Source organism: Fusarium solani (genome assembly GCF_023522795.1).
Source record: "Fusarium solani strain SB1 chromosome Unknown bctg00000004, whole genome shotgun sequence".
NCBI classification, from domain to species: Eukaryota; Fungi; Ascomycota; class Sordariomycetes; order Hypocreales; family Nectriaceae; genus Fusarium; species Fusarium solani.
The window spans coordinates 719,777-746,230 of record NW_027072152.1 but is presented as its reverse complement, the minus strand read 5'-3'; the positions used below and the strand labels follow the sequence as shown (position 1 = coordinate 746,230).

The 26,454-nt window shown below is 53.5% G+C and overlaps 9 protein-coding genes across 9 annotated transcripts; 3 read left to right on the top strand and 6 right to left on the bottom strand.

Moving 5' to 3' along the window:
• Positions 1-2,702: 2,702 nt before the first annotated feature.
• MRS44_007309 (uncharacterized protein) lies at positions 2,703-3,777 on the bottom strand (the record flags this gene model as incomplete). The annotated part of the gene is made up of 3 exons (XM_065620485.1): positions 2,703-3,263; positions 3,381-3,499; positions 3,540-3,777. The coding sequence occupies 3 exons, from the start codon at positions 3,775-3,777 to the stop codon at positions 2,703-2,705; spliced, it is 918 nt and encodes a 305-aa protein (XP_065476557.1).
• A 1,317-nt stretch (positions 3,778-5,094) lies between these two features.
• Positions 5,095-5,927, bottom strand: MRS44_007308 (uncharacterized protein; the record flags this gene model as incomplete). Its single annotated transcript, XM_065620484.1, has 2 exons — positions 5,095-5,467; positions 5,740-5,927. The coding sequence occupies 2 exons, from the start codon at positions 5,925-5,927 to the stop codon at positions 5,095-5,097; spliced, it is 561 nt and encodes a 186-aa protein (XP_065476556.1).
• Positions 5,928-10,938: 5,011 nt separating this feature from the next.
• Positions 10,939-13,159, top strand: MRS44_007307 (uncharacterized protein; the record flags this gene model as incomplete). Its single annotated transcript, XM_065620483.1, has 6 exons — positions 10,939-11,022; positions 11,158-11,361; positions 11,416-11,595; positions 11,633-11,728; positions 11,778-12,115; positions 12,169-13,159. The coding sequence occupies 6 exons, from the start codon at positions 10,939-10,941 to the stop codon at positions 13,157-13,159; spliced, it is 1,893 nt and encodes a 630-aa protein (XP_065476555.1).
• Positions 13,160-13,247: 88 nt separating this feature from the next.
• MRS44_007306 (uncharacterized protein) lies at positions 13,248-14,013 on the bottom strand (the record flags this gene model as incomplete). The annotated part of the gene is made up of 3 exons (XM_065620482.1): positions 13,248-13,580; positions 13,672-13,681; positions 13,733-14,013. The coding sequence occupies 3 exons, from the start codon at positions 14,011-14,013 to the stop codon at positions 13,248-13,250; spliced, it is 624 nt and encodes a 207-aa protein (XP_065476554.1).
• Positions 14,014-14,228: 215 nt separating this feature from the next.
• MRS44_007305 (uncharacterized protein) lies at positions 14,229-15,546 on the top strand (the record flags this gene model as incomplete). The annotated part of the gene is made up of 3 exons (XM_065620481.1): positions 14,229-14,553; positions 14,607-14,642; positions 14,699-15,546. The coding sequence occupies 3 exons, from the start codon at positions 14,229-14,231 to the stop codon at positions 15,544-15,546; spliced, it is 1,209 nt and encodes a 402-aa protein (XP_065476553.1).
• Positions 15,547-16,448: 902 nt separating this feature from the next.
• Positions 16,449-16,820, top strand: MRS44_007304 (uncharacterized protein; the record flags this gene model as incomplete). The annotated part of the gene is made up of 1 exon (XM_065620480.1): positions 16,449-16,820. One exon carries the CDS (start codon positions 16,449-16,451, stop codon positions 16,818-16,820), a length of 372 nt encoding a protein of 123 aa, XP_065476552.1.
• Positions 16,821-17,265: 445 nt separating this feature from the next.
• MRS44_007303 (uncharacterized protein) lies at positions 17,266-19,797 on the bottom strand (the record flags this gene model as incomplete). Its single annotated transcript, XM_046282188.2, has 1 exon — positions 17,266-19,797. The coding sequence occupies one exon, from the start codon at positions 19,795-19,797 to the stop codon at positions 17,266-17,268; it is 2,532 nt and encodes an 843-aa protein (XP_046129165.2).
• A 1,050-nt stretch (positions 19,798-20,847) lies between these two features.
• Positions 20,848-21,174, bottom strand: MRS44_007302 (uncharacterized protein; the record flags this gene model as incomplete). Its single annotated transcript, XM_065620479.1, has 1 exon — positions 20,848-21,174. The coding sequence occupies one exon, from the start codon at positions 21,172-21,174 to the stop codon at positions 20,848-20,850; it is 327 nt and encodes a 108-aa protein (XP_065476551.1).
• A 3,203-nt stretch (positions 21,175-24,377) lies between these two features.
• Positions 24,378-26,265, bottom strand: MRS44_007301 (uncharacterized protein; the record flags this gene model as incomplete). The annotated part of the gene is made up of 4 exons (XM_046282211.2): positions 24,378-24,638; positions 24,686-25,806; positions 25,864-25,921; positions 25,975-26,265. 4 exons carry the CDS (start codon positions 26,263-26,265, stop codon positions 24,378-24,380), a joined length of 1,731 nt encoding a protein of 576 aa, XP_046129166.1.
• Between the last annotated feature and the right edge of the window lie 189 nt (positions 26,266-26,454).

The following is a 26,454-nucleotide window of genomic DNA, read 5'->3' as shown; positions in this document are numbered from 1 at the left end:
TTGCTGTGCGGTGGCTTCCTCTGACCCGTGGGCATACATTTCGCACTTGATCAACCAACGAGTTGGATTTCGAGTTCACAACCCCGAGGTCAACACCTAGCAAACAATCCGATCGGGCAAGGCGAATCCCGCCATTGCGCAGAGATAACAGCAGCTTGGCTGCGTTTCAGTCAAGTCAGGCACAACTCCCAACAGCATTGGAAGGAGAAGAGCTGCCTGCGGGCCCATTCTTCTGCTTAGAGAGATGATTGTTGCCTATCTATGGTCTACTTTTGGCCGTAGCTGAACCTCATCCAACGGCACTACAGGATGCAATCCCCGAGCTTGCTTGATTATCGGGCCAACTTAGCCATGGCTTCTTGCGCGAGTCCGATCGACAAGACGGCATTTGATCCTTCAAGAGGCATCCTAGTTGGATGTTGGCAAGAAACTGCTCGACCAACGGCAGTCAAGGCGTTTTTTGCTGACAGCACGCCAGCAACGAAAGCAGTTTTTAGTCCGTAGGGAGGACTCCGCAAGCTTCAGAGATTTCTTGTCGAGTGTTTCAATCAATGACTCTTGGGACTTTGAACCCACTGTCGGGAGCCGCTCTCCCCACTCAATTACATTCTACCGAGGATTCCTTGAGCTCAAAGCCATGCATCTGACCCCGGCATCGTGAAGAGGCACTAGGCAACGCGCATAAGGAGGAGCCGGTGGTTTGGATAGAGCGCGTCTGGACCCTTGCTGGAGTCGGTCGTCAGCAGATCCCCTTGCAGACAGTCGAAGTCACGTTATCGCAATCGACTGCTTCTACCCGGAGCAAACTCAGGACGCATCTCGCCAACAGAGCAGGCATGTTTGACTGCCACTCGGACTGTTGGTTGATCAAGTCTCCAAGAGCTGTCACAATAGGATTTCTCTCGACATGTTTGCTCTTGGAAGCAAGCCACCAACAGGGGTCACGCCTGGTCAATGGCCCCACCCCTGCCAAACTTGTCACATTGAGCTTTGCACCTCTAACCAACCCAACAACCCTGTGACGGCGCGCCGTCCCGCGGCCGGAGGTTCGTGAGAGAACCGGCTTGAAGGGATAGTTCGCTCGGACTTGACCTCCCGTCAATGATGGCACGCTTGATGACGATTCTCAACAATCATGCACAGAATGATAGCCATTGTTTCGGATTTCCATCAATGGAGCTGAAAAAATCCCAAAAGATGGGGGAGTGCAGAAAGGTCCCGCACTACTGCAGGGCCAACTGACCGCTTGGGTCGATACGCAGGGGAACACGCAAGGTAAAAGTCTCCTGAAGACTTTTCAACTGGAGCAGCATCAAAATCTTCTCTGATCCCACAGCGGGTTTTGTATGACCCGTCCCGCCGGGACGGCATCGGTTGACCCATTGGAGAAGACCTGTGCATGGATGGGGATAGATCTGGGTCCGGATGCAACGGCGAAGGCCCTTCCCTTCCTGGTCAACCTCGAGGACGAGTCTTGCTGGGATTCTCAGCGGGCCGACGGAGTCCAAGCAACACCGCTCTTCTCGACACTCCGTTCGGAGTCTTGAACTTTACCTCCATGTGAGAACCGGCAGGGTTCTCACCGTCGCTTTCAGCGCTTGCTAGCTTTGGCTCTGAAGCGAGCCTGTACGGGCCGGAAGACAGGGACCAGGTGTGCCTGTCCCGTCCTTCGTACAACACCCACATCCTGTCAGGAGGTGAACCTCTCGGGTCTGCGGATCGACTGGCACGCCGATCACTCGCAACCTCACCCTTCTTTGGAACGTGATGGTCGTATGGCCACAAGCAAACACGCGGGTTAGATGTCCCTTTTCCGTGTTGACGAGAAAATTGCTGGGTTGAAAAGCCACATCTGGTGAGCCAAAGAAGGTTTTGCTAGTGATTGCAAGCTACTGTACGCATCGTCTTGAAGAGGGAAAAGCCAGCCGCTATTCATCTCCCAACACAATAGGCACGGCTCACAACTTTACGCTAGAGATTTCTGCATCTGGTTACGGATCCTCCGACTCATCAAACGTTCCCGTACTGCTTCGTAAAAAGACAATGGCAGGCAAAAGAGCAGTTCGGTCCCGCGGCGGGCCGTCTTACACACGGACTGGGAACTGACCCGCCTCATGGGCGTTGTCCCCCGCTAAGAGTCAACTCCGCCGAAGAGACAACAAAAGCAATCATGAGACGGTGATACGTCATGTTGTAGACCCGAGGCAACTAACTGAGGTGCGCTGGAGAAGACTAACGAACTCTCTGTCGCGTACAGAGTACCGTTTAGAAGTGTGGTAGTGTCTCGCTAAGGCACGTTGTGGATTATTCTCGGTGCTGTTGCGAGCGTTGAAATTTCAACGGGCAAAGCGAGGAGCCGAGGGCTCTAGGCAAAGCCGATAATGGAGGCTGGAGTTGGACAGATCGAGACTCGACGCCATGCTCCCACTCTGACCAAATGTGCGCTCTGTTCTCCACGAGCCCAGCTCAAGAAGTCAGGGCTGGTGCCGGGGCGGCCGGGAGAGATCTCTGGTGGTAGCCATCAAGATCGAGGAAATTAACCTAACACCACCAGCACAGGCTGAACCTAGCTCCTGGGAATTGCCTTGAGCGGGCACGCAGAGAAAGGGTGTGAGCCGCTGCCAGAACTGAGCATCACCACACCCGGTCAGGACCTTGTAGGAACGCTAGAGCAGGACGGAACGAGTGTTGCTCTTCCGACCTCACGAAGACAGCAGCGGCGTGTCAGCCCATGCTGTAGCGCGCGCCACCGAAGACGCGGCTCGCCAGTCTAAAGAACGGGAGCCGCCCCCATTGGATGGAGTTGGTGATGGTACCTGAAACTCTGAGGCGCCGCGCGTGGCGCTTGATTGTCGACAGTTCGGTCCTCCGGGTTTTCTTTTTGGGGTCCCATTGAGGATCGCCAGCCAGGTGCTCGTCATGGCCATGGGCGAGCATGGGAGCAAGTGAGCACACACACCCCGGGGCAGTGTGGCGTTGATTCCCGCGGCCTCAAAACGTTTCTGGCGACATGGCTGCCGTTTCTCGTGTTCACGAACCTCGGTGCTCGCGACTATCAACCAGAGTGCGGCCGCCGCCTTGGTGTGTGAGTCGAGACAACAAGCAGATCGATGAGACTGCTCGGACCCGATGCATCTAGACGAGCACGGGACAAGAGGAGGGCCGTGCCCGATGCAAGCAAAGAGAATCCGGATGTGAGATACGACTATCACGGCACTTCTCGGTCCTGACTTCAGCATCTTGTTGCCGAAAGGACCAGTAATCTGGTATGTTATAAGCTCAGTATATGACAGTTGCATCATCCGCGGTGATAACGCCGTTGAACCCAAATGGCCCAATAAGTGCCCAAGCTACAGTATGGCCGAGAAGAACCCTCCTACGCAGGTCGCCAAGAGAGGCCGTTTACGGTGCTCAATGCTTGAGTTGCGTTGGCGTGCTAGGCCAAAACGGCCGCGGGCCGGGGCTTGGACATTGACAATCATCAGATTGCGCAAGACGGCTGCTATAGAAGAGCAAATTGGGTTTAACAATAGGCCCACCTATTGAGAAGATCTGCATTTGCGGCATCTCATCACCTCCGGCTTCATTAAGAGGCTTGTCAGATGCCCAACGAAGGAACCAACCCCCACGAAGGCGGGATGTGGGTGGTGTGCTCAGCCAGCCTTTCTCTGCCGTGTGAGGGCGTGTTGTTCGCGTGACCAACCTTTGTTCAGCCATGCCATGCCATTCCATGCCAGATCCGAGATCAGCAGGGTCAGACGCGGCGCCGCCCATCATCCGGGGCAGTCGAGGATCCCGTCCGGAGCGGTCACGCAAGAAGCTAATTGCATGGTACGGCACGACAAGGCCGGTCGAGGATCTCGCGAGTTGGTGTGCTAACACAAGGCGCGACGAGATCCTTGGTTGTGCGAAAACCACGTCAAACTGCCGAGTCATATGCAAACGTGGACGGCAGTTCGTTGGGATCGACCGTCCAAGCTGTCGAGCCGTCGGTCTGCATACAGTAGCGCGACTTCATTTCAATAATGTGAGGACAAAGCAGCAAGGTTAACTGCGTCCAACAAGGTTAAGACAGAGGGTAGTATTCCTCAGCTCCAGTGCAACCATGAGACCTGATGATAAAGCACACACGCGACGTGATATGAGTCGGATACCGCGTTTGGCGGAAGATAATTCTGCGCGACCCATTCTGGAAGACATTCTCGGACCCATGATCGTTGTCTCACCCACGCCGCTGAAGACTATGACCCAACTTTCATGCTGGATATTCCCAAAACGACACGACCCGCGTCGAAGCCGGTCCTGGTGGTGCCAAGCCACGTCGGAGATATTCCAGACAGCTCGACGCCGACATCGGTTTTCGAGATGGTGAAGCTAGTTGATCTTATCAGATGCCATGTCACATCAAGAGATCTCAAAAGACCGTGATTTCCGAGTACGTGGGGGCTTTGAGGTGTTTTTCTTCAAGACCAACATGGAGATGAAGCCCATGTGGTTATGAGACAGCTGTCTCTGTGCCGTTTCCACGCGCGGTTGCCGTCCCACGCGAGGTGGGAGGGCTTTACCGGACCATCGGGATTATTGTCGCCTGATGGCTCGTGGGGAGACCCTGGGAAAAGAGTGTCTTGACGGGCGGAGAGTGGTGAGGGTTTATGAGCCTTGTATCTCGCCATCCCAAGTATTTGGAAGCGGGATCGCGACGCCGCAATCCTTCTTGAGATGGAGCGTAGCATCCACGGACATTACGGTGCTCTGGTGGCCCATTGCCGGTGAGCATTCCGGAACTGGTGAGGCCGGCGAAGTGGGGCTCTTCGGGGCGATGTTGCGGAGGGGCCGGCCGTTGTCATAATATGGCTGGTATGATTTTCAGGGAAAGGGGCTTCAGTTGAAGCTCGTGGGTTAATCGGTTGGACAACCGCACAGCTGGGGCTACTCGCTCGGTAAGTTATTCCTGGGGTTGCGTTCTCCTCGGTGATCCTTTGGGGTTAAGGTCCCAAGCTGGCGGTTTTCTGACACGTCCCAGTTCTCCGCGATACACATCAATTCTCCTTTGGAGACCGAGGATAACGTGTGCTGCATACTGTTCGCATAGGGCTACAATCCACAAGAGCACGCCCAGACAAGGGGATCCATGGACTGAGTGATCCATAATTCGACCTTCTCGGAGATGGTGTCACAGAAACCATCACCATCCTCAAAGCACGGGTCAAGAGGCGACAATTGCGCGAACGTGGTCACTGAATTTGTCAAATCGAGGATACCACGAGCTGGATCCTCTGGCCGGTCAAAAGACCATTGAGGAAGCGATCCAAAAGCAATGACCATGCGTGATGAACCTGGGGTGAAGGATTCAACGTTGGCCCTTGTCGTCAGGCCATAACAGCAAATTAATCGGGAAGGCGATGCACCTGTGGCCCAGAGAAGAGCTACAAAGGTGCAAAGCAAAGCGGAAAGGTCCACGAGGGGTCTATCATGGCGTGATGAATGTCGTCTTCCAGGAGGTTAAAAAGCAATGACGGGAATAGCCGGCGACGAAAGCGAGTAGTACTCGGATCGCGTCGCGTGTGCTCGCCTGCAATGCAACACTCCAGGGATGGAGGATACGGGATACCGGTACGCTGAATCGCAAGCCTCTCTGGGTTGGGTTGCTCAAGTTGATGTTATCGCGTCTCCAACAGGCCCGATTGGCGATGGCCGGATGTTGATCTGATCGCCACCACTGCATCCCCCGGTTCGTACTGTAATAATGGACGAGGACACCAGACGGCGCATCTCATCCCAACAGCTGGTCTGTCACCAGGGTAAGGGTCTGCCTCGCCGGCCTTATTCTGGGGGAAGGAGCGCACCGGTGCAGGTAGTTCCTCCAATGCGACGTGGTTGGGCCTACGAGGGCCCTGGAAGGGAGTGAGGGCCAGCATGGAATCCATGTCTCTTTACTGGGCTGGGCGACCGTTGCGTCCCCACGTGGAGGGATGGCCATGTCAAGGAGAAGCCCGGGCCTGCTGTCAAAAGTGTCAATAGGGTTGCATTTTCTCGAGACGAAGACAAGACGTGGACGCTTTGGGACCGTGAAGGTCCAGAAGAGGAAGATGAGAAAGACATGCTCGGCACGGGCGGGAGGGCATCAACATGACAGAGCGGCGTATCGGGGCCTCAATCGCGGTTCTGCAGCAGCGGGGACGAGGGTATTGTGTTCTGCATTGCACATTGGGCCATGACACTGCAATTGAGGATTTCAAGAGGTCAGTCAGCTTCATGCCCTGTCTTGTTAATGCATGGAGCGAGGGTACGCGCGTTGTGCTTGGTCGGGTTCCTGCATAAATGTGAGCAAGCAGGGGGCCTGTCATTTTTGCTGGTGCATGTGAGTCCCAGTCTCCATCCCGGTGAAAAAGAGTGGAATGGATGATGTGACTGATCGACAGGAAAGAGGAAAGAGGAGGGGAGAAGGCATCATGAGATGATTGTCCCCCGAAGAGATTGGGGGTCAATGTCAAAGATGTGGTGGGAATGGCCTCACAGACGCACGCGGGTGACACAGGCTTGGCCAATTGACATGTTGTCGAGGTGTTTGAGCTTGGACTGGGCTGTGAGCCCGGATCTTTTGCCGAATAAGCCATCTGGAGGGCTTCCATTGCGACTCTAACTCTCTGCTGCCACCACCCGCGACATGCATCTCGAGTTGGTTGTTGACATCCATGAATAAATGGAGAATCCCCGCATGCAACACAACGGTTACAGGCAAGGCAGACGCAATGCCAACAACAACAGCAGCATCATCCTTGAAGACAATGACATTCACAATTGCGACATACATTCAACTCGCAGGTTCAGCTGTCTTGCGATGTGTCCTCTCGGAGCGCATGCTGTCCAACCGACGAGATCTGAGCAGCGTGGTGGTGAGACATTGATTGACTCGCGGAGAAAAGATAGTCATTCTGCTGCTGCTGACGATAATTCAAGATTACCCAGATGGAGAAGAGGAGTGATGAGGCCCTATAATCCGTACGCCTCATCACCCTTATCACATCGCATCGCATAGCGTCGCATGGCAGGGCAGGGCATCGCATGGCATCACCCCTGGCTGCTGCTGCTGCTGCTGCACACTCCCCAGTTCAGTTCAGCTCAGCCTCGGCACCGATGAGCGGAAGCACGACTGGGGCAGTCAGTCAGAGACAGACATACAGACCGCTCTGTCTGCCGCGTGTGCAGCGCATATTCTCCATTAAACTGCCTGGACATGATCATTGGAAGTCTCCATCCTCCCCTCGTATAACTTAGACAACCGGGGCAGCTTCTCCGTCTGGGCCAGAGACAGACATGCCGACGCTAACGGCGCCTCGTCTTCACCGTTGCAACGCCTTCGGCTGCAAGCCGGCCGTTGAGCCCAGATGAGGCGAGACGAGACGAGACAGCAACGCAAAACACTTTCTTTTCTCCCTGTGTCTTGAGTCGAAGGAATGAGATCTCGATCTCTGACCAAATGTCTCTGATGACCACGGAGAAAAGAGTCTCTTGACCGATATTTGTCGTCATCAAGTTGGTTCAGTCAGTGACAACTGAGACCGGAAAGCGCCTTTGCCGTGGCGTCGGTACGCACTGCATTCTGCACAATTTGGTCGCCATCCCTGTCGTCGCTCCGCATGCAAGATTCCGACCTTTTTGAGGAAAGCTGTTGGTCTCTGCTTCTCTCTCTTGGTCCCTCTCTTCTCTCCATCGTCCTTTAAGCTTCAAGCCTCACTTGATCACTGCAGGGGATCCGTCAATTCTTACCCTGCCCACGCTTTGCTGCTGGTAGCTAGCGTAGCGTAGGCTGCCACCAATTCCCTGGTCAACCCCCCGAGCCATCCTGGTGCGCTGTAGGTCCCCGTCCCCGTCCACGTCCGCATTGACCAACGCTACTACCTACATACCTTGGGGGCCTCGAACCCATGAACATGCTCAAACGACAAGGCCCTCGATCCTTCATTCCGGCCTGTCAAAGTAGGCGGGTATCTATCCGCCCAACCCGGTGGAGAGGAGACCGGATTCTTGCGCCACCTTGGGTATAGCTTTATGGCCAGAGGAAAGACGGATTCATCTCACTGAGACGAGCGAAGGACAGGGCAAGGCAAGGCAAGTGTCATCCATCCCATCTCTCATCCCCTCTTCAACTTGCTTGGGCCCCGGCAGTGCAAGCTTCCGCGCGTGTGTGCCCCCGCTTCGTGACATGATGATCGACCTCACAAGGCTCTGAAGAGGCAACGCTGGGCAGGTCTGGATCGCGGTGATGCGGGACCTGTGGACTCTGCTTTAGGCTCACATACATGTCTATCAACTGCCATAGTCTGAAGAACTTTTGTGAGCGGTGACGAACCAAGGTCTTTGTCTAGCTCCCGCCCGTCAACTCGAGCCTGTTCGTCATGTGGGGTTGCGTTGACGTTGACGTAGACAAGCGGGTTGGAATAGCTTCGGCAGAGGGTGGTGGCCGAGTGAAGCGACGAGGGGGAAGCAGAGCCGTTAGCCTGGCGAGAAGAGAGGCCAGCCAACCGGGTGATAACGACGGAATCGCCGCTTAACAGAGATGAGTGAGGATCTTTGGCGAGGGGCCACGCTTGCAACCTCGCCATGGGTTATCGTCTCGTCACCAGGTTCTCGGGAACTATCAGGGGATGAAAGAGGATGAGGACCACACCCCCTCCCCCTCCCTCGGCGCCTCTTTCGGGACCCCAGGGGGATACGGCGTCCCCGTGATACAGAGCCCAATTACGAGTCTATGCTATACCGGTCGTGATGTTGCATCGTGCCCCAGGAATCTAGTCGGCAGTTCTTGATATTGCGACTGCAGGTACGGTCTTTTGCAGCGCGCAGGTGAGGCGGTTTTTATCATCTCGCCTCTACCACGTGTTTTAGGTAACACTTGATCTTTTGCTCTCGCGTATGAGTTTCGCCTCGTCTTGTCTACGAGGGTTTCTTGATATCCGGGTCAGGAGCTTGGCAGGGGGGCTGTACTCTACCGTTTCCTCCGGGTTAAGCTATATTACATCGGTGAGAGTACGTTATATGGTACATGTGAAAGTGTACGCGGAGCCGGAGCAGGTGTGTGGAATATGTGCTCGAGTTAATTCATGCCGTGACATGGAAAACGAACTCGGTTGAGTGGCTAATGTTCGACTTCTCTTTCGATACTTGTTACGGAAAGGGTGGATCTCGGCTTTGCAGAGCCAGTTTATATTTAAGTTTGGATGCTACGTGTTGTTTGACTTTTTGATGAGAGCTTATTCTCTCATGATTCTTATCAAGTAGTCTCGCCGTTTGTTCATGCTATGAAGGTCCATGACTGTGTATGTTGGTAACACACAAGGTTTAAGTCAAGGAAGTAATCTCGCCAGACCACGCCATGCTGCTGATCAGGATGATGCTCGAGCCAGTAAAGAATATGTTCCATGAGCCGCACTCGTGATCCAATTTGTGTTGCTATTGGTGTTGACAGTAGAGGGGGTTATCGTCGTCGACAACTTGGCTGTTGCAATCTTCTCCGAGAGCCGGGACGGGGATCAAGGGCCATTTCTCTTCGAAACCGCTCTCCAGACCTTATCTATGCTTGAAAATGACGGTGATTATATGTTCCTAGCTCGTATTTAGAGGAGGTAATGCGTTGTATGAGTTGCTCCGGATGGAACGGAGGAAGGACCATGGCGGTTGACCGGCAGTTCATCTGATTTTCTGCAACTGTGGTTCAACCTTCGATGGCAATGTATTATAAGTGACTCTCGTCGATGGTGCTGCCCTTTCGTGAGCTGCTATTGTTGCGTCTTGCTATCTGCCTGATTGTGAGTTGTCCTGGAGGGGATGAAGACCAAGGTGAGGGTTTGCAACTGAGCCATATGTCCACCACCGGCGCCTTTAGACACCTCTATATCATGCGGAAGTATCTACATATGTATGGAGTTGTAAAATAGATGCTTTAATTTATGTTTTGAAGTCAGAAATTGTTTGGTCGTATATGGTCACTACTCTAGTTGTGCTCGTCAGAGGCATCAGTTCTAGTATAGGGTATGCAGGGCGGGCTGACACTCCAGTAGCACAGTAGGTAGTTATTGTGTATAGGTTCGAAAAATTGCTCTACTGAGTCTTGTTTTCTGTGCTGGGAGGTGTGGGATAATGCAGTTCCCCATAGATACTTGGGTTTATGGATGTGATTTCTGCCCTGAAAATATGTTGGCAAGACACATGCGTACAAGTTGCATCTTATGAACTCTGATGACCAACATGCTTTCCTGGATGTGTGAGGCGTATGAGCCTTTATTGTTACTCTGAGTGGTGCATATTGCTGCAGTTGTAAGTAAAGCTTATTGCCGCTGCTGTCTATCGGAGGCTTGGATATAAAGCTTCAGGTTCCACCTCGTTGTGTTGTCTCTGCCACGGACGAGGCGCTGTACTTACGATCCAGCAATAAAGCATACAACTTTGGCAACTATCATCTATATCAATTCAGTTGCGGCTCGTTGCTAACCCGACAGAATTCGATTTAATGCGCAGCCATACAAGACACTCATTGCGCAATTGCTCTACTGCGCAGTAGTCTGTTGAACTATTGGCTTGCTGACTTTCAAGTTGAGAGTTGTCCTCAGGAACAATCAAGCCATTCACGTGAGAACTGACCAAGGGACGAGTTACCGAGATCAAATAATTCATGTGCTGTCCCTGCTAAACCCTTTATAGTGCTGAATTGTCTCGGTCGTTGGTTTTCCTGCCGACAATAAGGGGTAGGCAGTGCATGTACAGTGTGCACGTGCGTCGAGCACAGTCCAGTCCACGTCATCCAGAGTGAAGCCGTGCGCAGCAGGTCGGCTAACAGCACTGTGCGAGCCCCTCGATAAGTCGAGGTGCCCAAAATCTTTATCGCAACTTTGGATTCGCTGTCCTTGGTCTTGGTTTGGGCATTTGGTTATCGCGGGTATGGAAGCGTCACCTCTCACCCGCCAGCCTCCGCCGGAGGTCTTTACTCCAAAGATCATTCAGCTGTATGATTCTCTGTTCAAGGTTGGTTGTGTTGCCCTTTCCCCCGCTGCTCTGTGGTTGAAGTCTAACTTGTTACGTGCAGGTAGCTATCATGTCCCACCCCCTGCACACGCGACCAACTTGCGCCGACGACTGATCGACGAACTCCTACGCTAGGATGACTTTGACGAGGAAAAGACCGAAGGCTTCTGGGCCGAGTTCTTTCTGCTGCGACCCGATCGAGCGGCCCTGCGACGTCTCCTGAATGAGCTGAGCCCGAGCGATGTGCTGCAGTTTGAGGTCCGAACGAGGGAGCTCTTTGCGAGAGCTATAGCTTCAGTCAAGGGCGGGAACAGCTTTGCGCAACTACATGCGCTAGACGTACGTTGAATACCGTCGCTTCTCTCCTAGGAAACTGAGTCTAACGTCGTCTAGACCCTCAGTGTCTTCCTGTCATGCCTCCTTTCCAAGCGGTACCCGCACCCTAGCTCCGATATCATGGTTCTCCTCGCCGGTCTCGACCACATCGACAACGTCTTTACCGAGTTTGTCGGAGCGCTAGAAAACATAACCAGGAACGGGAAAGACTGTAAGGCTCGTCAGGCGCATTGGGGGGTATAGAGCTGACTGGGTAGTGGAAACACGATACAAGGCGATCGAGGTGTTGCTTGCCGTCACGGCGGGGGCGTATCAGACAACGCTGTTGACCTACCTCATTCAGAGAGATCTGTTCCCCTCGGTTATGAAGGTACGTGTGGTATCAGAGGAGACAGGGCGTGATGCTGACAAGATGCCAGTTTATCCAAGACTCCCGGTCATCCAACCAAGTCCTCGAACCGTTTATCCTGCTCGGCCTACTAGCCAACTACAACAAATTCGAGTTCCAAAACCCGTACCAGCTGCGACTAAACGACTTTGTCAATGAGTCCGCCATCCAAAAGATTGTCAACTGCATAGGGCAGTCGTGCCAGACGGTGCGGTCTCGGTACATCAAGATTCAGGATGATCTGCCTGAAGGCTGGACCTTTAGCGCGACCCTCAACATGCTTGGACTCGGTGCGATTGCTCCTGGGCCTAAGCCGGTGAGGAAGCCTGTTTATGATGTAGAGACTGCCAAGGCTCTATTCACGAAGCTGTAAGTTAAGCTGTGCGGATTATCAACTGAGAGACTGGCTGACTCCTTGCTAGACCGGAGGAAGAAGCTGCTATTCTTCTGGCAACATACGACTTCACTCACGCAAACAAACTGTTTTGCTTTAATCTAGTGACGATGGGGGCAGAAAAGGGTGCTGAACAGCCAATTGCCAGCTATCTTTCTCTCACCTCCTATCTCCTCCAGCACGCATATCTGTCACCCCGTGCTACCTACTACGCCCACCTCAACCTCATGGTGTTCCGCCTCCTCATCGAAGATCCCGTCATCTGCAAGCGAATGTGCAGTGAGGACTCGAAAGTACCGGTCCGCCTGTGCCGACAACGGCAGCCTTACCTTCCCCTGGTCAAGGGTGAGAGAGTCCTGGCCATCTCCCTGCTCGACACTATGATCGACGGCATCAACCATAATCTCCGTCGGCGTCTAGATGTCAGCCTCTACTCACTCTGCTTCGGCATCATGCTCCGCGTCATCTCGTATCTATCTCGCACGCGCACCCGTCTCGAATACCACTGGCCCGAGTTCTTCCGCTCCCTGCTTTCCATCGTTCGCTTCTTGGCTACTTACACGGCCGACCTGAAGGATCTACCTCACATCGATACCCTGCTTGACCACGTTGTTAATCTCATCGCCCTGTCTCTGTCTGCTGGTGAAGCCTTCCTTCCGACGCCAGCGGCGTACGACGACCTCTTCTACAAGGTGGTAGAGTCAGGCGAGGTGTTGACAAAGTTCAAGGAGAACTACAGACTGGGGAACCGCAACACCAACTCAATCGACACACTCATCAATGTCAGCGCTCACTACAACCAGCTGCTGTCCGAGGGTGGTGCGGCGCGGCGTAAGCCTAGCGGGCTGACGACACAGGAGGTGACCGAGGTGATCCGACAGGGGTACGAAACGCTAAGTATCCAGGCCAAGGAAGGACTGGACTCGTGGGAGCGGTACCGTGAGGCAGATGAGAGGTCGCTGCTCAAGAAGGTGGCGAGGGCGGCGGTTGGGGATGTGAGGGTCATGGTTGAGCGGTAGTTGTGTGTAATTGAGAGGTGCTAATGTTGATTATGAGAAGCATGCCAATGATCTGAGTTTATGCCATATAAGTACAGAGAATCAGTGACTATCTGAAAAAGGCGTCGACGTCTACTTTACTCGTGTAGCCTAGGAGTGCCTTGCCACCATCCGCCTTGACGTTGCCGACCTTGACGTCGATGTCGCCTTCTGTGCCGTCTGTGTTGTTGACTCCGGCCATGACCCTCGCCGAGTTTAGCGTTTCCACGTTTCCCAGTTCTATTTGCCTGCGATTCTCTTCGACCTTAGCCTGGAAAAAAGCCAGGAGATCTTGGTAGCCTTTTGCTAATTGGGCTCCTCTCTGAATGTCATCTGCCATATCCTGTGCTCCGGGGGTGCGCGAGACCTGGCTAGGGATAAAGTCGCGGATGAAGCGGGCGTCCTGGATGCCCATATTGTGAATGCACGACTCTTCCCCAAGCAGTATCGGTTGTGTTGGTCCGTCGCCGCCGAAACATACATCTGTTACTCACCGCGACGCATCTGGGAACGTAACGGTTTGTGCAATGTGACCCCTAAACACATGGCTAGTACCGGAATCCTTGCCAGCAACGAGGGTATCCAATATACCAGCCCTGGAAGTATCCCTGGGGAAGGCCATCTATGCGGACTCGGCTCTTGGTACCGATAGGATACGCTTGGAAACCTAGATCACGGAGTATGAAGAGAAAGAAGAAGTTATTCTCCAGGTAGTAACCGCCTCTGCCGCGACCGTCGCGCATTATCTTCTGGAATAGGTGCTGTGGATCGAGCCGAACTCGCAGTGTCGGGGAGTCATGAAGCACTGAGGTCTCGTAGGGAATTGTCGATATCATGTGTGTATGCAGAACTCTCAAGAAACGGAGATCGGGAGTCTTACCCCGCCATAAGCCCTTGGATTTTGTGCCTCCTCTGATCTCTTTATTCACCTTGTTGAATAACTGGATGAGATGGAGCTTTGGCTCGTGCCCTCACCCTCCTCTGCGACAACACCTTCAGCCCCCTCCATCTCTGTTCATCCTCGCCGCCTCGAGCCAAGCTATCGCTGACCATGACTTCTTCACCGTACAAGTTGACAGCAACTCAGGTGCTTGAGCTTCTCAAGAACAATGCCATCACTGTGGAGGCGTATGCCCGCTCTCTCTTGAATCGCATCAAGGAGAATGACGGCACCGTCAAAGTATGGGCGCACCTTGGTAAGCTTCTTCCTTGGCTCCTTGCTGGTCCGTTTGCCAATGCTGATTCTACATCAGACCTGGACTTGGTGCTAAGCCAAGCACGAGCTCTGGACCAGATTCCCAAGGACCAGAGAGGGCCTTTGCACGGACTCGCCATAGGTGTCAAGGATATCATGGACACCAAAGACTGCCCACGCAGTATGGCTCTCCCATTTACCAAGGGCATCAGCCAGGTTCCGATTCATCTGCAGTTGCAATTCTACGAGCCGCGGGGGCTCTTATTTTCGGTTCGTGAACCCATTGACCCTTTGCTTACCTTTTCCCAAACGAACCTGATCTGCAGGCAAAACAACAACGACCGAGTTCGCTGTCACCAACTCGGGGCCCGAGACGACTAATCCTCACGACCCAAGTCGCACCCCAGGAGGCTCCTCGTGTGGATCTGCAGCAGCCGTGGCCGACCTACAGGTAACCCTCAGTCTCGGAGCGCAATCCGGCGGGAGTCTCATCCGCCCAGCATCCTATACAGGAGTCTTCGCCATGAAGCCAACCTTCAACACCATCTCGACTGCAGGCTCGAAACCCATTGCCCCTACCTTTGATACTCTTGGCTTCTTCGCTCGCAGCGTCGAGGATTTACAGCTCCTAGCAGATGCCTTTGCCCTACAGGACGATGAGCCTCCAAGAGACATCCCGTTGGACGAAACCTCGGTTGCTCTGATCGAGACTCCCATGTGGTCCTCAGCGGGACCTGGCACAGTATCGGCCATGAAGCAGGCCGCTGCTATCCTGCAAAAGAACAACGTCAAGGTTGAGAAAGTCTCGCTCCCACCAGAAGTCGCCGATGTCGAGGCCCTTGGTCGAATCCAGAGAGTCATCACCCATGGTGAAGCACAGGTTTCCTTTCTCAGGGAATATCGGGTGAACAAGGCGAATCTGGCGGCTGAAATTCGTGACATGGTCGAAAACACCTCCAACAACACCCACAAAGAGATGACAGAGGCTTGCGATACGTACTCCAAGATGAGGGACATGGTCAACAAACTGGCCGAGAACTACACTGCCATCCTTACGCCCAGCGCCGTGGATGAAGCTCCGATCGGCCTTGGCGACATGGGAAGCCCGACTTTCAACACTCTGTGGACTTTAAGTGCTTCTGTTGTTTCGTGTCTCAAGAGATCCCCTCGCTGACCGGTATAGGGGTTTCATTTGCCTGTCATCAATATTCCTGCGTTTGTAGGGGCGAATGACATGCCCATCGGCATATCACTCGTGGGCCCCAGGTTCCGCGATCAGCAGCTCTTGAGGACGAGTAAGGTCCTCAGCGAGGTGCTTCTATCCCACGGCGGCTAGAAGGTACGGATCTGATCCCCCTGGCTGCGTGACCCCTTTGGCTGCGGGCTCACGCTAGGGCTAAGTCTCGGTCACATCTCCTTTACGTGGGTGGTCAGGTGGTGACGCGGACTTGAATGTGCACTCCAGGCGGAGAGTGAGGGGAAGAAGATAGCGAGGCGGTTGAGGAAGTGATGCCATTGCTGATTTGCCTCTTGAGGCCCATGGCGATGGTGCAGGAGGAAAGGGGGCACCACGAGACTTCAGCCCACTCTTATAGCTATTGACTACAGAATAGAGGAGGTTACATGAGGCTCGGCCCGTGAAACCTCTCGCTATGGCTATTGGTCCTGGTAACGAGCGTGGCGCAGGACACAACAGCAGCTGAAAACGGTTTGTCGAGGTGAGGCTTGTTATCTTCTGCAACTCTCCCACCCGCTTTAGAACCGGTCTGAGATTGCATTTGCACGTTCCCAAGCCTTCCGCACCTCTATTCTCTAGCCCCCGTCGTCTCCCATTTTCCTGGTCTCGCGGCCCCCATCTCTCATAGTTGGTCGAAAACCCTCCTGTTGTACAGCTCCCTTCTTGTTCTCACAGTAACCGTCTTGTCGAGACCGGACCAACTCGACTCCTGCTCTCTTACTTATATGAACCCCTCACAAAGCGTCTGTACCGCCTAGCGTGACAAGTTTAACTGGTTTCGTGTGAATCCTCGGCCCCCAAAAGTCACTTGCCTGAGCCTTCAGAGCCTTCAGACCAATATGCGGCTCCTCCATCGCGATGCCCAAGGCGAGTTCGAACTAACTAGGGAGCTGGCGGGAGAAAAGCTCCCCAGGTGTGTAGTACTGTCGTATGCCTGGCCCCTGGACAACGAGGCTGAGTCCAGTTTTCAAGACCTGACTCAAGGAGACGCCTATTCCAAACCCGATGGGTATGCCAAAATCCGATTCTGTGGTAAACAAGCGGCCAAAGATGGCTTGGAATACTTCTGGCTGGATATCTGCTGCATCAACAAGGAGAGCAGCGCCGAGCTTCAGGAGGCAATAACAAGCATGTTTTCCTGGTACCGCAACGCCGATCGATGCTACGCGTACCTGTGGGATGTCTCAGTAGAGCAGGCAGCTGACGACTAGTCCAATGAACCTCCCCCTATATGCTTGTGGGGAGCCTCTCGCAATAGCAGATGGTTTACTCGCGGCCGGACTCTTTCGGAGCTCCTGGCTCCAAAATCTGTCGAGTTCTTTTCCAGGGAGGGCACAAGACTCGGTGACAAGGCATCCCTGGGACAGATGATCCACGAAATCACCAATATCCCAGCTGAGAAAGGTCGGGTAGGATAACCCCATGCCCCAACAAGACCGAACTGATAAGTTTGTTTACGAGCGAGGCCTCGGGCTTTCGTGAGCATGGGCGCCTTTGGCTGCGGATGTTCCTTGTTCTCGGGGTTAGATGGCGAGGCACTAGGCTCGAACGAACGTGTTGCTTTGTCTTGTCCATCTTTTTCCCCTGATGTTCACCCCCAGGCCGATGCTGGAACAATCACAGTTCTCTTTATGGCTTCTTGACCCTTTACTATGTCTAAAGTAGATGGAACAGCCGCAGCTTGTTCCCGTATTCCCTTTGATGCTTGAAAGCCTCCCCGTCCATCATGCCGTGGATGTAGCATTCCCCGATGAGCTCGCACTGGTACTGACTCTCGAGGGAGGTGGCCAGGTCTGGCGGTTTGCTCTCAGCCGTGTCCTTCCTGAGCGCTTTCCGCACGCCGACCGAGGCAAACTTGACACTAGGCGATTGAGCAGGGACTGCGAGGCCTTTCTCCGCTGGTGTTGCATTGTCCATGCTGGAGTCTAGCGTTGCTGAAACTGTGCATGGCTCGCTTTGAACCGGCGTTTCATTCGGTGAGGGGAGAGACGAGGTTGACTGCGAAACTGTCGATAGTCGAATCGACTCGGTGCCGTCCGGCTGCGTCTCGATGATTTCTGGCTTCTGGTCAAATGAAGAGCTCATGCTTCCATGCTTAGACGGCGAGCGAAGCCTCCGGAGCACAAGAGGGACACTACAGCCGTACAAGATGCAGATCAGATCCCCCTCTCGAGCTTCAGCGGGAACCAAGCCCAGGAACTTGCTTGAGCCCCGTCTTCCTTCTGTTAACATCATCTGCCGGCCCCATATCACGCCTTGTACCCGCCTGAGGAACTCTGATGCTATTGATGGACATCTCCCTGAGGTTAGAAGCTCTGTAGTGTTTATGCCGCCTCTCCGACTGCGCTGCTCAAACATCCACTTGCAGGCTAGAGGGAAGTACGCTGGAGGGTAGCTTTTGCCATCTTGGCCTCGGTCGGCTACGAGGGTTCTCCAGAGGCGATCGGGGACAGGATTTGGGGGGCCCGGCCAGTCGACGAGGTCGAGCCACGTGGAGGGGATGATGCCCTCATATGCTGGACTCCTTGTGGTTCCCACCGCATCGAGTACAAAGCCGGCGGCTACCAGGACCCTGTCCTGAATGAAGCCTTTGCTTGGGTATATCTTTGTCTTGCCACTAGCGTTGTAGATTCTCGGCCCATGGCCAGGACAACCCACCAACGGATCAGCGAGAACCCGTCTATACACATTATGACCAGGCTGCTTGTCAAAAGGCGTGCTGTCTAACTGGGTGATCCACGACGGCAGTTTTGGCTCGTCGGGAGGCGGCTCTGGAGCCCAAGGGCAACAAATGATGTCGAGAGTCTTGGAGCGACCGATAGCAAACTCGAGGAACTCTTTACAGACCTCATAGACGCTTCTGTTGTAATCGACAATGATGGACGTAGGATATCCCTCAAAGTGCTTCTCTGCGTTTCTTAGGTTGCGGTCGGAGACTGAGCGACAGCTGAAGGATGATTGCCAAGCTGCGACTGGGGGCTTCAGTGATGTTGATCTCCTGGACAGCTTCTCAGGGCCATCGGTTGAGGATGTCCCCGTCGCTCGTTTTGGAAATGGAGTTCGAAACTTGATCTGGTTCGACGGTTGCGGCATATGTGTCCCAAGATCATAGTCTGACAAATCCTCATCAGAAGAGATACCAGCCAATGTAGGCGAGTGCTGAGGCGTTTGCAAGAGATGATCATCCGACATGGCGCCGCCGTGCTGTGCATCCGGTTGCGCGTCATGGGCGAGCCAGAGGACGGCATAGATGGTGTCGTGAGGAGATGCAGCCTCAAAGGCAGCCATAGTTGAGATCAATCCTTCGAGGGAGAGCAGGCGCTCAAGCACGGCGCCGTCTTCTGACTTTCTGAACAGATTGCTCGTGAGGTCTACGAGACACTTAGCTCCCAGGGCGTCCACCTCTCCCAGATAATTTGGGTGATTCTGAAACTTTTCAGATCGTTGAAACAGCGCCCGTAGATCCTGATATCTCGAAGTAAAAAGCGCAACAGCAGCAGAGAAATTCTCCCAGGAAACGCTCCTCGTCTCGCAAAGAAGCGTCGCCCTCCTCGCGAGCGAAATCTCCTGCACGATCCACCGCCGATTAAACCAAGGCCTCTGCATCAACGTCAACAGCGCCGCCCACTCCTCTGGAGTACCGGGATCTTTCGTCAAAGGGTCGAAGCCATCGAGGTTGAGCAGCTTGTCGATAAAGTCGACTGCGCCGGCGTCATCGCCGCCGAGCCAGACGGACACTCCCTCTGCTCTATTGTAGATCATGGCCATTTTGGGGATTTGGGTGCTCTTTTCTACGAGGTCGGATTGGTTGATGCAAACTGCGTCGATCCAGAGGAGACGGGATTTATTCCCGGGGATGTCCTGTCTTAAACGGCGTAGAGCGAGATCGAGGTTTGGCGTAATGTCGAGAGTCGCAGTCTCCCCATCGCCGACGACGATGCTCAAGGTATGCGGAGAGATTGGGAGTGAGCCCCATGTATATGAGAGCGCTTCATACGGTGGCGCATTTTGCACGTCGGAGCCTGTGTCGCGGGTGACCAAGACTTGATGTCCCTCCTCCGGCTCCTCATTCTCGGGGAGTCGAAAGATATCCAGACTGCCCTCGAGTTGGGCGTCATAGCTGCCAGCAGAGAGGGCGAGTAACCGGATCTCATCTGGCTGTAGACGCTGGTACTGATATGTTGCCATTGCTGGCGTTTTGTGTCTGGTGGCTGTTAGATTTGAGGCTCTGTGAGATTGCGATATCCAGTGAGGCACAGCAACTCACGTGGTGGGGATCGGAGGTCAGCACCACGCAGCTGAACTGATTGAGGCTGAACTGGAATGAATGAAGCCTTTGATCAGCGCATTTGGACCAATCATTTTTCCACTTGTTTCCCAAATAATCAGTTGTCAGTTTGTGCCTCATTTTGATCTCGCTTTGGTGCATTGGGAACGGTCGGGGTTGGACGTGAACGGCATATCGCCACCAAGCTAATAGCATGCATCCACCCGTGATCTAAACATCATGTAGATGATATAGCCGTTCAATCCTAATCCTAATCACGCTTTCGTCCTAAGGCTCATCATATTGCCGCCCTAAGATGAATATCGCTTCGCGACACCGAAATCTTCCTTCTTGAGCTCACTTTGAAGCCCCGACTTCAACAACAAATCAAAGCGTAATTGGTTTAGTGGTAAAATTCTCCGTTGCCATTCGAGCAACGTCGGGGAGCCCTGGGTTCGATTCCCAGATTACGCATTGAAACCTCAATTTTTGCCATTTCTTTTTGCACCAGGTCAACAACTCTGCTGCTTATGTCACACTCACAGAGGTTGCATCGTCAATCTCAAGCGTCATTGGTCTAGGGGTTAGGATTCAACTCTTCCATTAGAGAGAAGTTGAGGCTCGGATTCGAATTCCGGATGACGCATTGGCTTCGTTTTTTGCCCTTCATGTCTTCTTTTTGCTTTGGATGCCTTGGGATGTCGTGGAAGGGAGTTGCTGAAGAGTGCTCCCCAGCTAAGGCATTTGGGGGTTGTCATAGTGGTAGGAGGCCATGCCAGTCGACATGCCCCGGATCTGGCTGTGTCAGAGCCAATGTTGATCCTGGGGCGGTTACCTGGTTTCTTAAGGACAATCGTATGAATATTTCATCTGGATACAGAACTCTGCGGCAGTGTTTTGAAGAACTGCAGGGAGTGTATGACATCTGACTTCAGGAAGTCCTGCAGCCCAAGAGGGAAAGCCAACCCCATCTATTCCAAGAGCATGACAACATCAGCTTGACCAATGAACAACACATTGGAAAGCGGGTGTCCGTTCTGCTTGGCCGTAGATGCAGAGCAGCTTTCGTCGACAAGCTTACCATAGATGATGGCTTTAACGTCACCTACGGGGCCCATTTTCTCTGCTCCAAGATCCACTGGTGCGATGCTCCCAACTGCTCGCGCAGGTCTTCCTAGCGCAGGAGGCAAATCGTCTCTGCTCATATTTCGCCCAGTGATATTGTTCTTTGCCTCATTTCGAGTCCCTTGCACAGCCACGGGGTTCTTCAGTTCAATGCGGACTATGACAACCTCCATGCCAAGTCAACTTAGTGACACTTCTCTCGTCTCTCGTCCTTTGGTTGGGCAAGGGGGGACGTTTCCCTGAACCCGACACTGTACTAGGCTTCGAGCACGTAATTTGGCATTATTCCTATCCACACAGTCCAAGGGCTGACTTGTTGGCGAGTTATTCCAAATCAAATCCCTGAGTTGGCCGCCGGCCGCTATCGACACACCAGATCTCCGAGCCATCCGTCCATTCCGGCGAGCCTTGGGATGGGAATTCCAGACCCTAAACCACTGGTAGACCATATCCACAAGCGAGGCGTTTCAGAGCATTCGTCATGGCCTGGCGTGACTCTCATTTGGCATCACCCCGTGGGGATGGTGACGGCGTCACATCACGGCCCCGTAACCCGGCGGAGCCCATGGAGCCACCTTCTCCAGAATCTCTTCCCCAGATACCGTCGAATCGCGGGGATACAGAGGCCCACGAGGTTAAATCGAGACAAGGGAACAGCTTGTTACCAAAGTTGTTGTGTTCAGGGGGGGGTGTTCGTGGGCCCTTCTCGGCTTTCGACGGCTCAAGTTTTGTCGCTAGAGAACCCCATGGGGAAACGCAATCCCAGGAAACCATTAAGTAATAGTCGTGAGGTTGAATATAGATCTCGTAATAGACTGGTTAGATGTCTGGGGAAAGGGGCGCACGGGCAGTTGGAAACCTTGTAGTTCAACCATTCATGTGCAATTCCCAAGTTGCTACGCTGGAGCGTTCTGGGAGAAGTGGTTGCTTTTTGGGTGTTGGGCTTTCATTTAAACGCGGGGGTATAGAAGCTAAACTGCGAACGGGCAATTTCTAGAACGACGGTAGAGCCCCTTGGCGGGCGCCGGGCCGTTGCTGAAGCCAATGCAGGGCGAATCAGCACTGTAAAATGGAGGGAGAGTGCTGAGTGGGGGTAAGGTTGTTTTTTGAGTTGGCCAAAATGTACTGTGAGTAGCGATACATGGTGAACCAGGGCGCTGTGGCTAGTCGCGCTAGTCGCAGCTGACATGGTGAATTCGTGATGTAAGAGAAAGCTCCTGACGACGAACCTGAACTTGATGACGAGGTTCCGTTACCCCAGACCCCGCTAGCTGACACGTTGATTTCATCATGTAAGAAGCAATTCGCTGTTCCGTCTTTCTTTACCCCAGATGACCAAAGCAAGATGGTGGAGTTCCACCCCCAGACTGTGGCGGAGCGGACTTGAAGGGTTCCGTAGGCAAGGACGCGCCGGGGATGCAGGACAAGGTGTTCGTGACTCGCCTTCCCTGGCAGCTGGCACAGTGCTACTCCCACCTTTAGGTACATCCCCCTGTCTTCCCAAGCCAGGCCTTGACTTCATACATCTTGGCCTCTCCAAAACCCCATACCAAGACACGGACAAATTCTACGAACCATCCAATAAACACACCAAAGGGTTCTAGAACCCATCTTCCCCCAAGAAAAAAAGTATTACACGCCCCCTCAGGCCATGCTCGGCCATCGCCCGTAGACTCATCCCCTTCTCCGCACGAGCCCCTCCCCGGGTCTCTCGCCTCTACAACCCCGCACCTCTCTCCAATTTCCATAAGGTAAGTTGTACGTACGCAAAACACCAAATTTGCGGCCGCTCCCCAGGTTTTGCAAACGGATTGACCTCTCTTTTACCTTATCTTGCGTGGAGCCCCTTTTCTCTTCCCCGTAGTGGAGTTTTGTCCTTTCTCGGGTGCGTGCTCCGGGACAAAGTACTGTACTTGAGTGACTTGAGGTAAGATTGAGTGTGAGATGGACCCCTTTGGCGACGTTGCTACGCTGCGCCTTACATGACACGATACCAAGAGGCGAGCGGTGCGCTTGTACGGACCAACGGTGCCGCCTCTGCCGGATTCCTCCGTTACCTCATCGGCGTTTTGTCTGTTGTCTCGTGGCAATTGCTTGTGAGGAGTGTTGGAGGCCCTTGAGGAGACTCCAGGTGAGTCCATCTCTATCGAGGCAGACCCTCACTTTTCACCTCAACTCACCTCGCCTGTGCTCTCACCTTGGCCTCGATCGGGAACGGTGAATCTGGATTGTACGTAAAAACATCTCTGGATCTCGAAACAGTAACAAATCTCGCAGAACTGGTGATGCGTCCCCACAGAAGCTGGGTCTTTGGTCAAGCCGTTCGCATAACATGGTGGATCGAGGATGGGACAACATCACAACTTTGAGACAGCACGCCAAATACAATCGACAACAAGCCAACTTTACGCCTACCTATCATCTCTCTTGAACTCCCTACCTTCAAGGCTAATATCACCTCCTCAAACCTATCTAGGCCCCGATCAGCAAAGTCCTTGTCAGCGTCACGACTACCCCAACAGCCTCACCAAGTTCATAAACCCAACACATCCCATCCCTCGCTCCTCGCTCCTCTCCCCTTCGTCGCATTTCCATACGTAAAATCCCATTCTTTCCCTGCCCCACGTGACAAATCGTCACCTCACATGGCATCACTCATGACAAAGACCCTCCCGCAAAGGCAGTCCAATCTCCAGAAACTCCACCGGCATCGGTCATCAATCACGCAAAGGGCGCGCTCGCGACCCACCCGACGACAAGTTTTCTCTGGATCCTGTAGAGCACGTAGGGCGCGATGGGCGTAATTGACATGTTCCCCAGAATATGATTTCTGTGTTTAAAATGCTTTCGTAGACCTTCTTTTTGTTCTTTGAGTGTTCCTCGTCACGTTCCTGGCCACCTTCTCCAACTTTTCTCCAACTTTTTGACGTCGGCCCCTGCATCTGCGCCGCCCTCCTGCAATTACCCTTTTTGGCAACACCATCCACACCAACTCGAACATCGACAACAGCCACCACAACGCCAACAAACCGTCAAGATTGACGTCACGCTCCATCTTCATGGCTTCCAAGTACTATCACTCCAGAACATACCGACGCCTCGAAAACTCTCATCCAGACAACATTGCCATCCATCACATCACAGCAGACAACAAGATATTATAAAGCAATGTGCTTGTCAGATTATGTGCAGAAGTTCCTGCATATGGTATCTAGCGATAAATGATGTACACAAGAGTCAAAAGATCGGAGGCCTGCCCCCATGCGAACGCTGCCATCGGCAAGTGCTGGTGCCACGCGGGTGAGGAGTAGTCTCCTTCTAGACGCATTCAACAAGGGACCTCACGCCCCCATTCCCAATCAATCCATCCACAAGCTTACATGATCTTGTGGAGGAAGCGGCGCCAAGCGGGCCATGTAGCCATCTCAGCCCTGAACTTATTGATCTCCTCCCAGTCATGCTCACGACGACCAGTGTCGATATCAATCTTGTCAATAGAGAGCCAACCTTCTCGCTTCCAGATATATCCGACGGCCCAGAAGAAGAGAACGACGGGGAAGGCCAGGTATGACATGAAGAAGCCTTCGACAGTGCCCATACCGGACGAGCCAGGGGGAGCGACAATGGCGACGTAGAACTATATTTATCAGCATGGTTCTCCGATACTTGCTCAGCGAAACTTACCTGGGCGATCAAGACGAGGCTGATGAGAAAAAGGCCGAGCCACGAGCCATATACGCCACCAACAGCCTGGAAGGGGATCTCATCCAGAGTGTGACCCTGGTGAGCCCAAGCCTTACGGAAACGGATGTGGGCCAGGCAGATAGAGCCCCAGGTAAAGAGAGTCGACAGACCAGAAAGAGCCAGGAGCCAGTCAAAAATCTCTCCACCCTTGGGGTCAAGGTTGACATAGGCGAGGAATCCCATGACGATGTGGATGAGGACAGAGAATGTGGGACGACCGCCGCGGTCAATGTAGGCAAAGATCTTGGGGGCGTAGCCGTGCTCAGCCATGGCAGTCAGGGTACGAGAGCCACCATAGACAGCCGAAACACCAAGGGAAAGGACCGAGACGAGGATGATACTGTTCATGAAGTGGTTAAGGCCAGTGAGACCCGAGTACTCGCCAACCAAGACGAAAGGAGAGGCCTTGGCGTTGGAGTAACCGCTAATGTCAAGTCGGGGGTCGGCGGAGCTGATGAGAAGACCGACGAAGAGGAGACCGAGGACGTAAAAGAGGGTGATTCGCCAGAAAACCTGCTTGATGGCGCCGGGAAGAGCCTTGGTAGGGTTCTTGGACTCGGCAGCAGCAAGACCGACAAGCTCAGTTCCGGCAAAAGAGAAAGCAGCAGTGACGAAGACGGAGCAGAAGCCCTTGAAGCCGTTCTTGAACGCGCCAGGATCATCGTGCCAGAGACGGTCGCCCCAGAACTCGTTGTAGCGGCCGTTGCTGGGACCGCCACCGCAGACAAGGACGAGGCAAATGATCATGAAGACGACGATAGCTCCCAGCTTGAGGCAAGACGACCAGAACTCTTCCTCGGCGTATCCGATACCACCGAAAACGTTGATGAAGATGATGGCGACGAGGAAGATGGTGATGAATATACCCGGTGATAGTTCATCATTCCAATATTGGATACAGACGGAACAGACTGTTAGTTCGAGTGGTAAGACGACTGCCCATTGAGCAACATAGTTCCAGCCCATGGCGAAACCCCAGGAAGGATCGATAAAGCGAGACGAGTAGATGTAGAAGCCACCGGAGACGGGATACATGACAGCAAGTTCACCAAGAGCGAAGACTGTTGGAAAAGATGATTAGCGTTTGGCTTGCACATGGGAAATTGGGGCACACATACCAACGTTGAAGATCATGACACCAATGATGAGGAAATCAATGGTGAGAGAAGCAGGGCCCTGTGTCGCTCGTTAGACATGGAAGCAGACAGAGCCAAGTGCCGTCAACTTACACCGTTGTAAAGAGCCTTTCCAGAACCGACGAAGAAACCAGCACCGATAGAGCCACCGATGGCAATCATCTGCAGATGGCGGGGCTTCATTCGACGATCGAGCTCGACAGCACCGTCGAAGCGGCGCTGCTTGAAGGACTCAAGAGTGAGACCATTTCGGGTCATGAAGGTCTCCTGCTCGAAGGCAAAGCCGGCACCGGTCTGGACATCGCCGTTGTTGTTGTCATAGTCGGTGACCTTGGCGCCCTTCTCGGCGCCAGCGTCACTTGGATTCTCCAAGCTGGAACCCATATTGGGCTATCTCCCAATGGGTGTGTTGAGGTTGTTGCGGTTGTGCAAGTGCAGACCTAGCTTCTACCTCGATGTGGTGAGGAGAAGACCTTGGAGGAGGAGTGGGAAGGAAGGACAAGAAGGGTCGAGTGACCTCTGAGGGGAGAAGGAAGAGACGGTGATGGACGGAAACAACAGAAGACAAGAGGA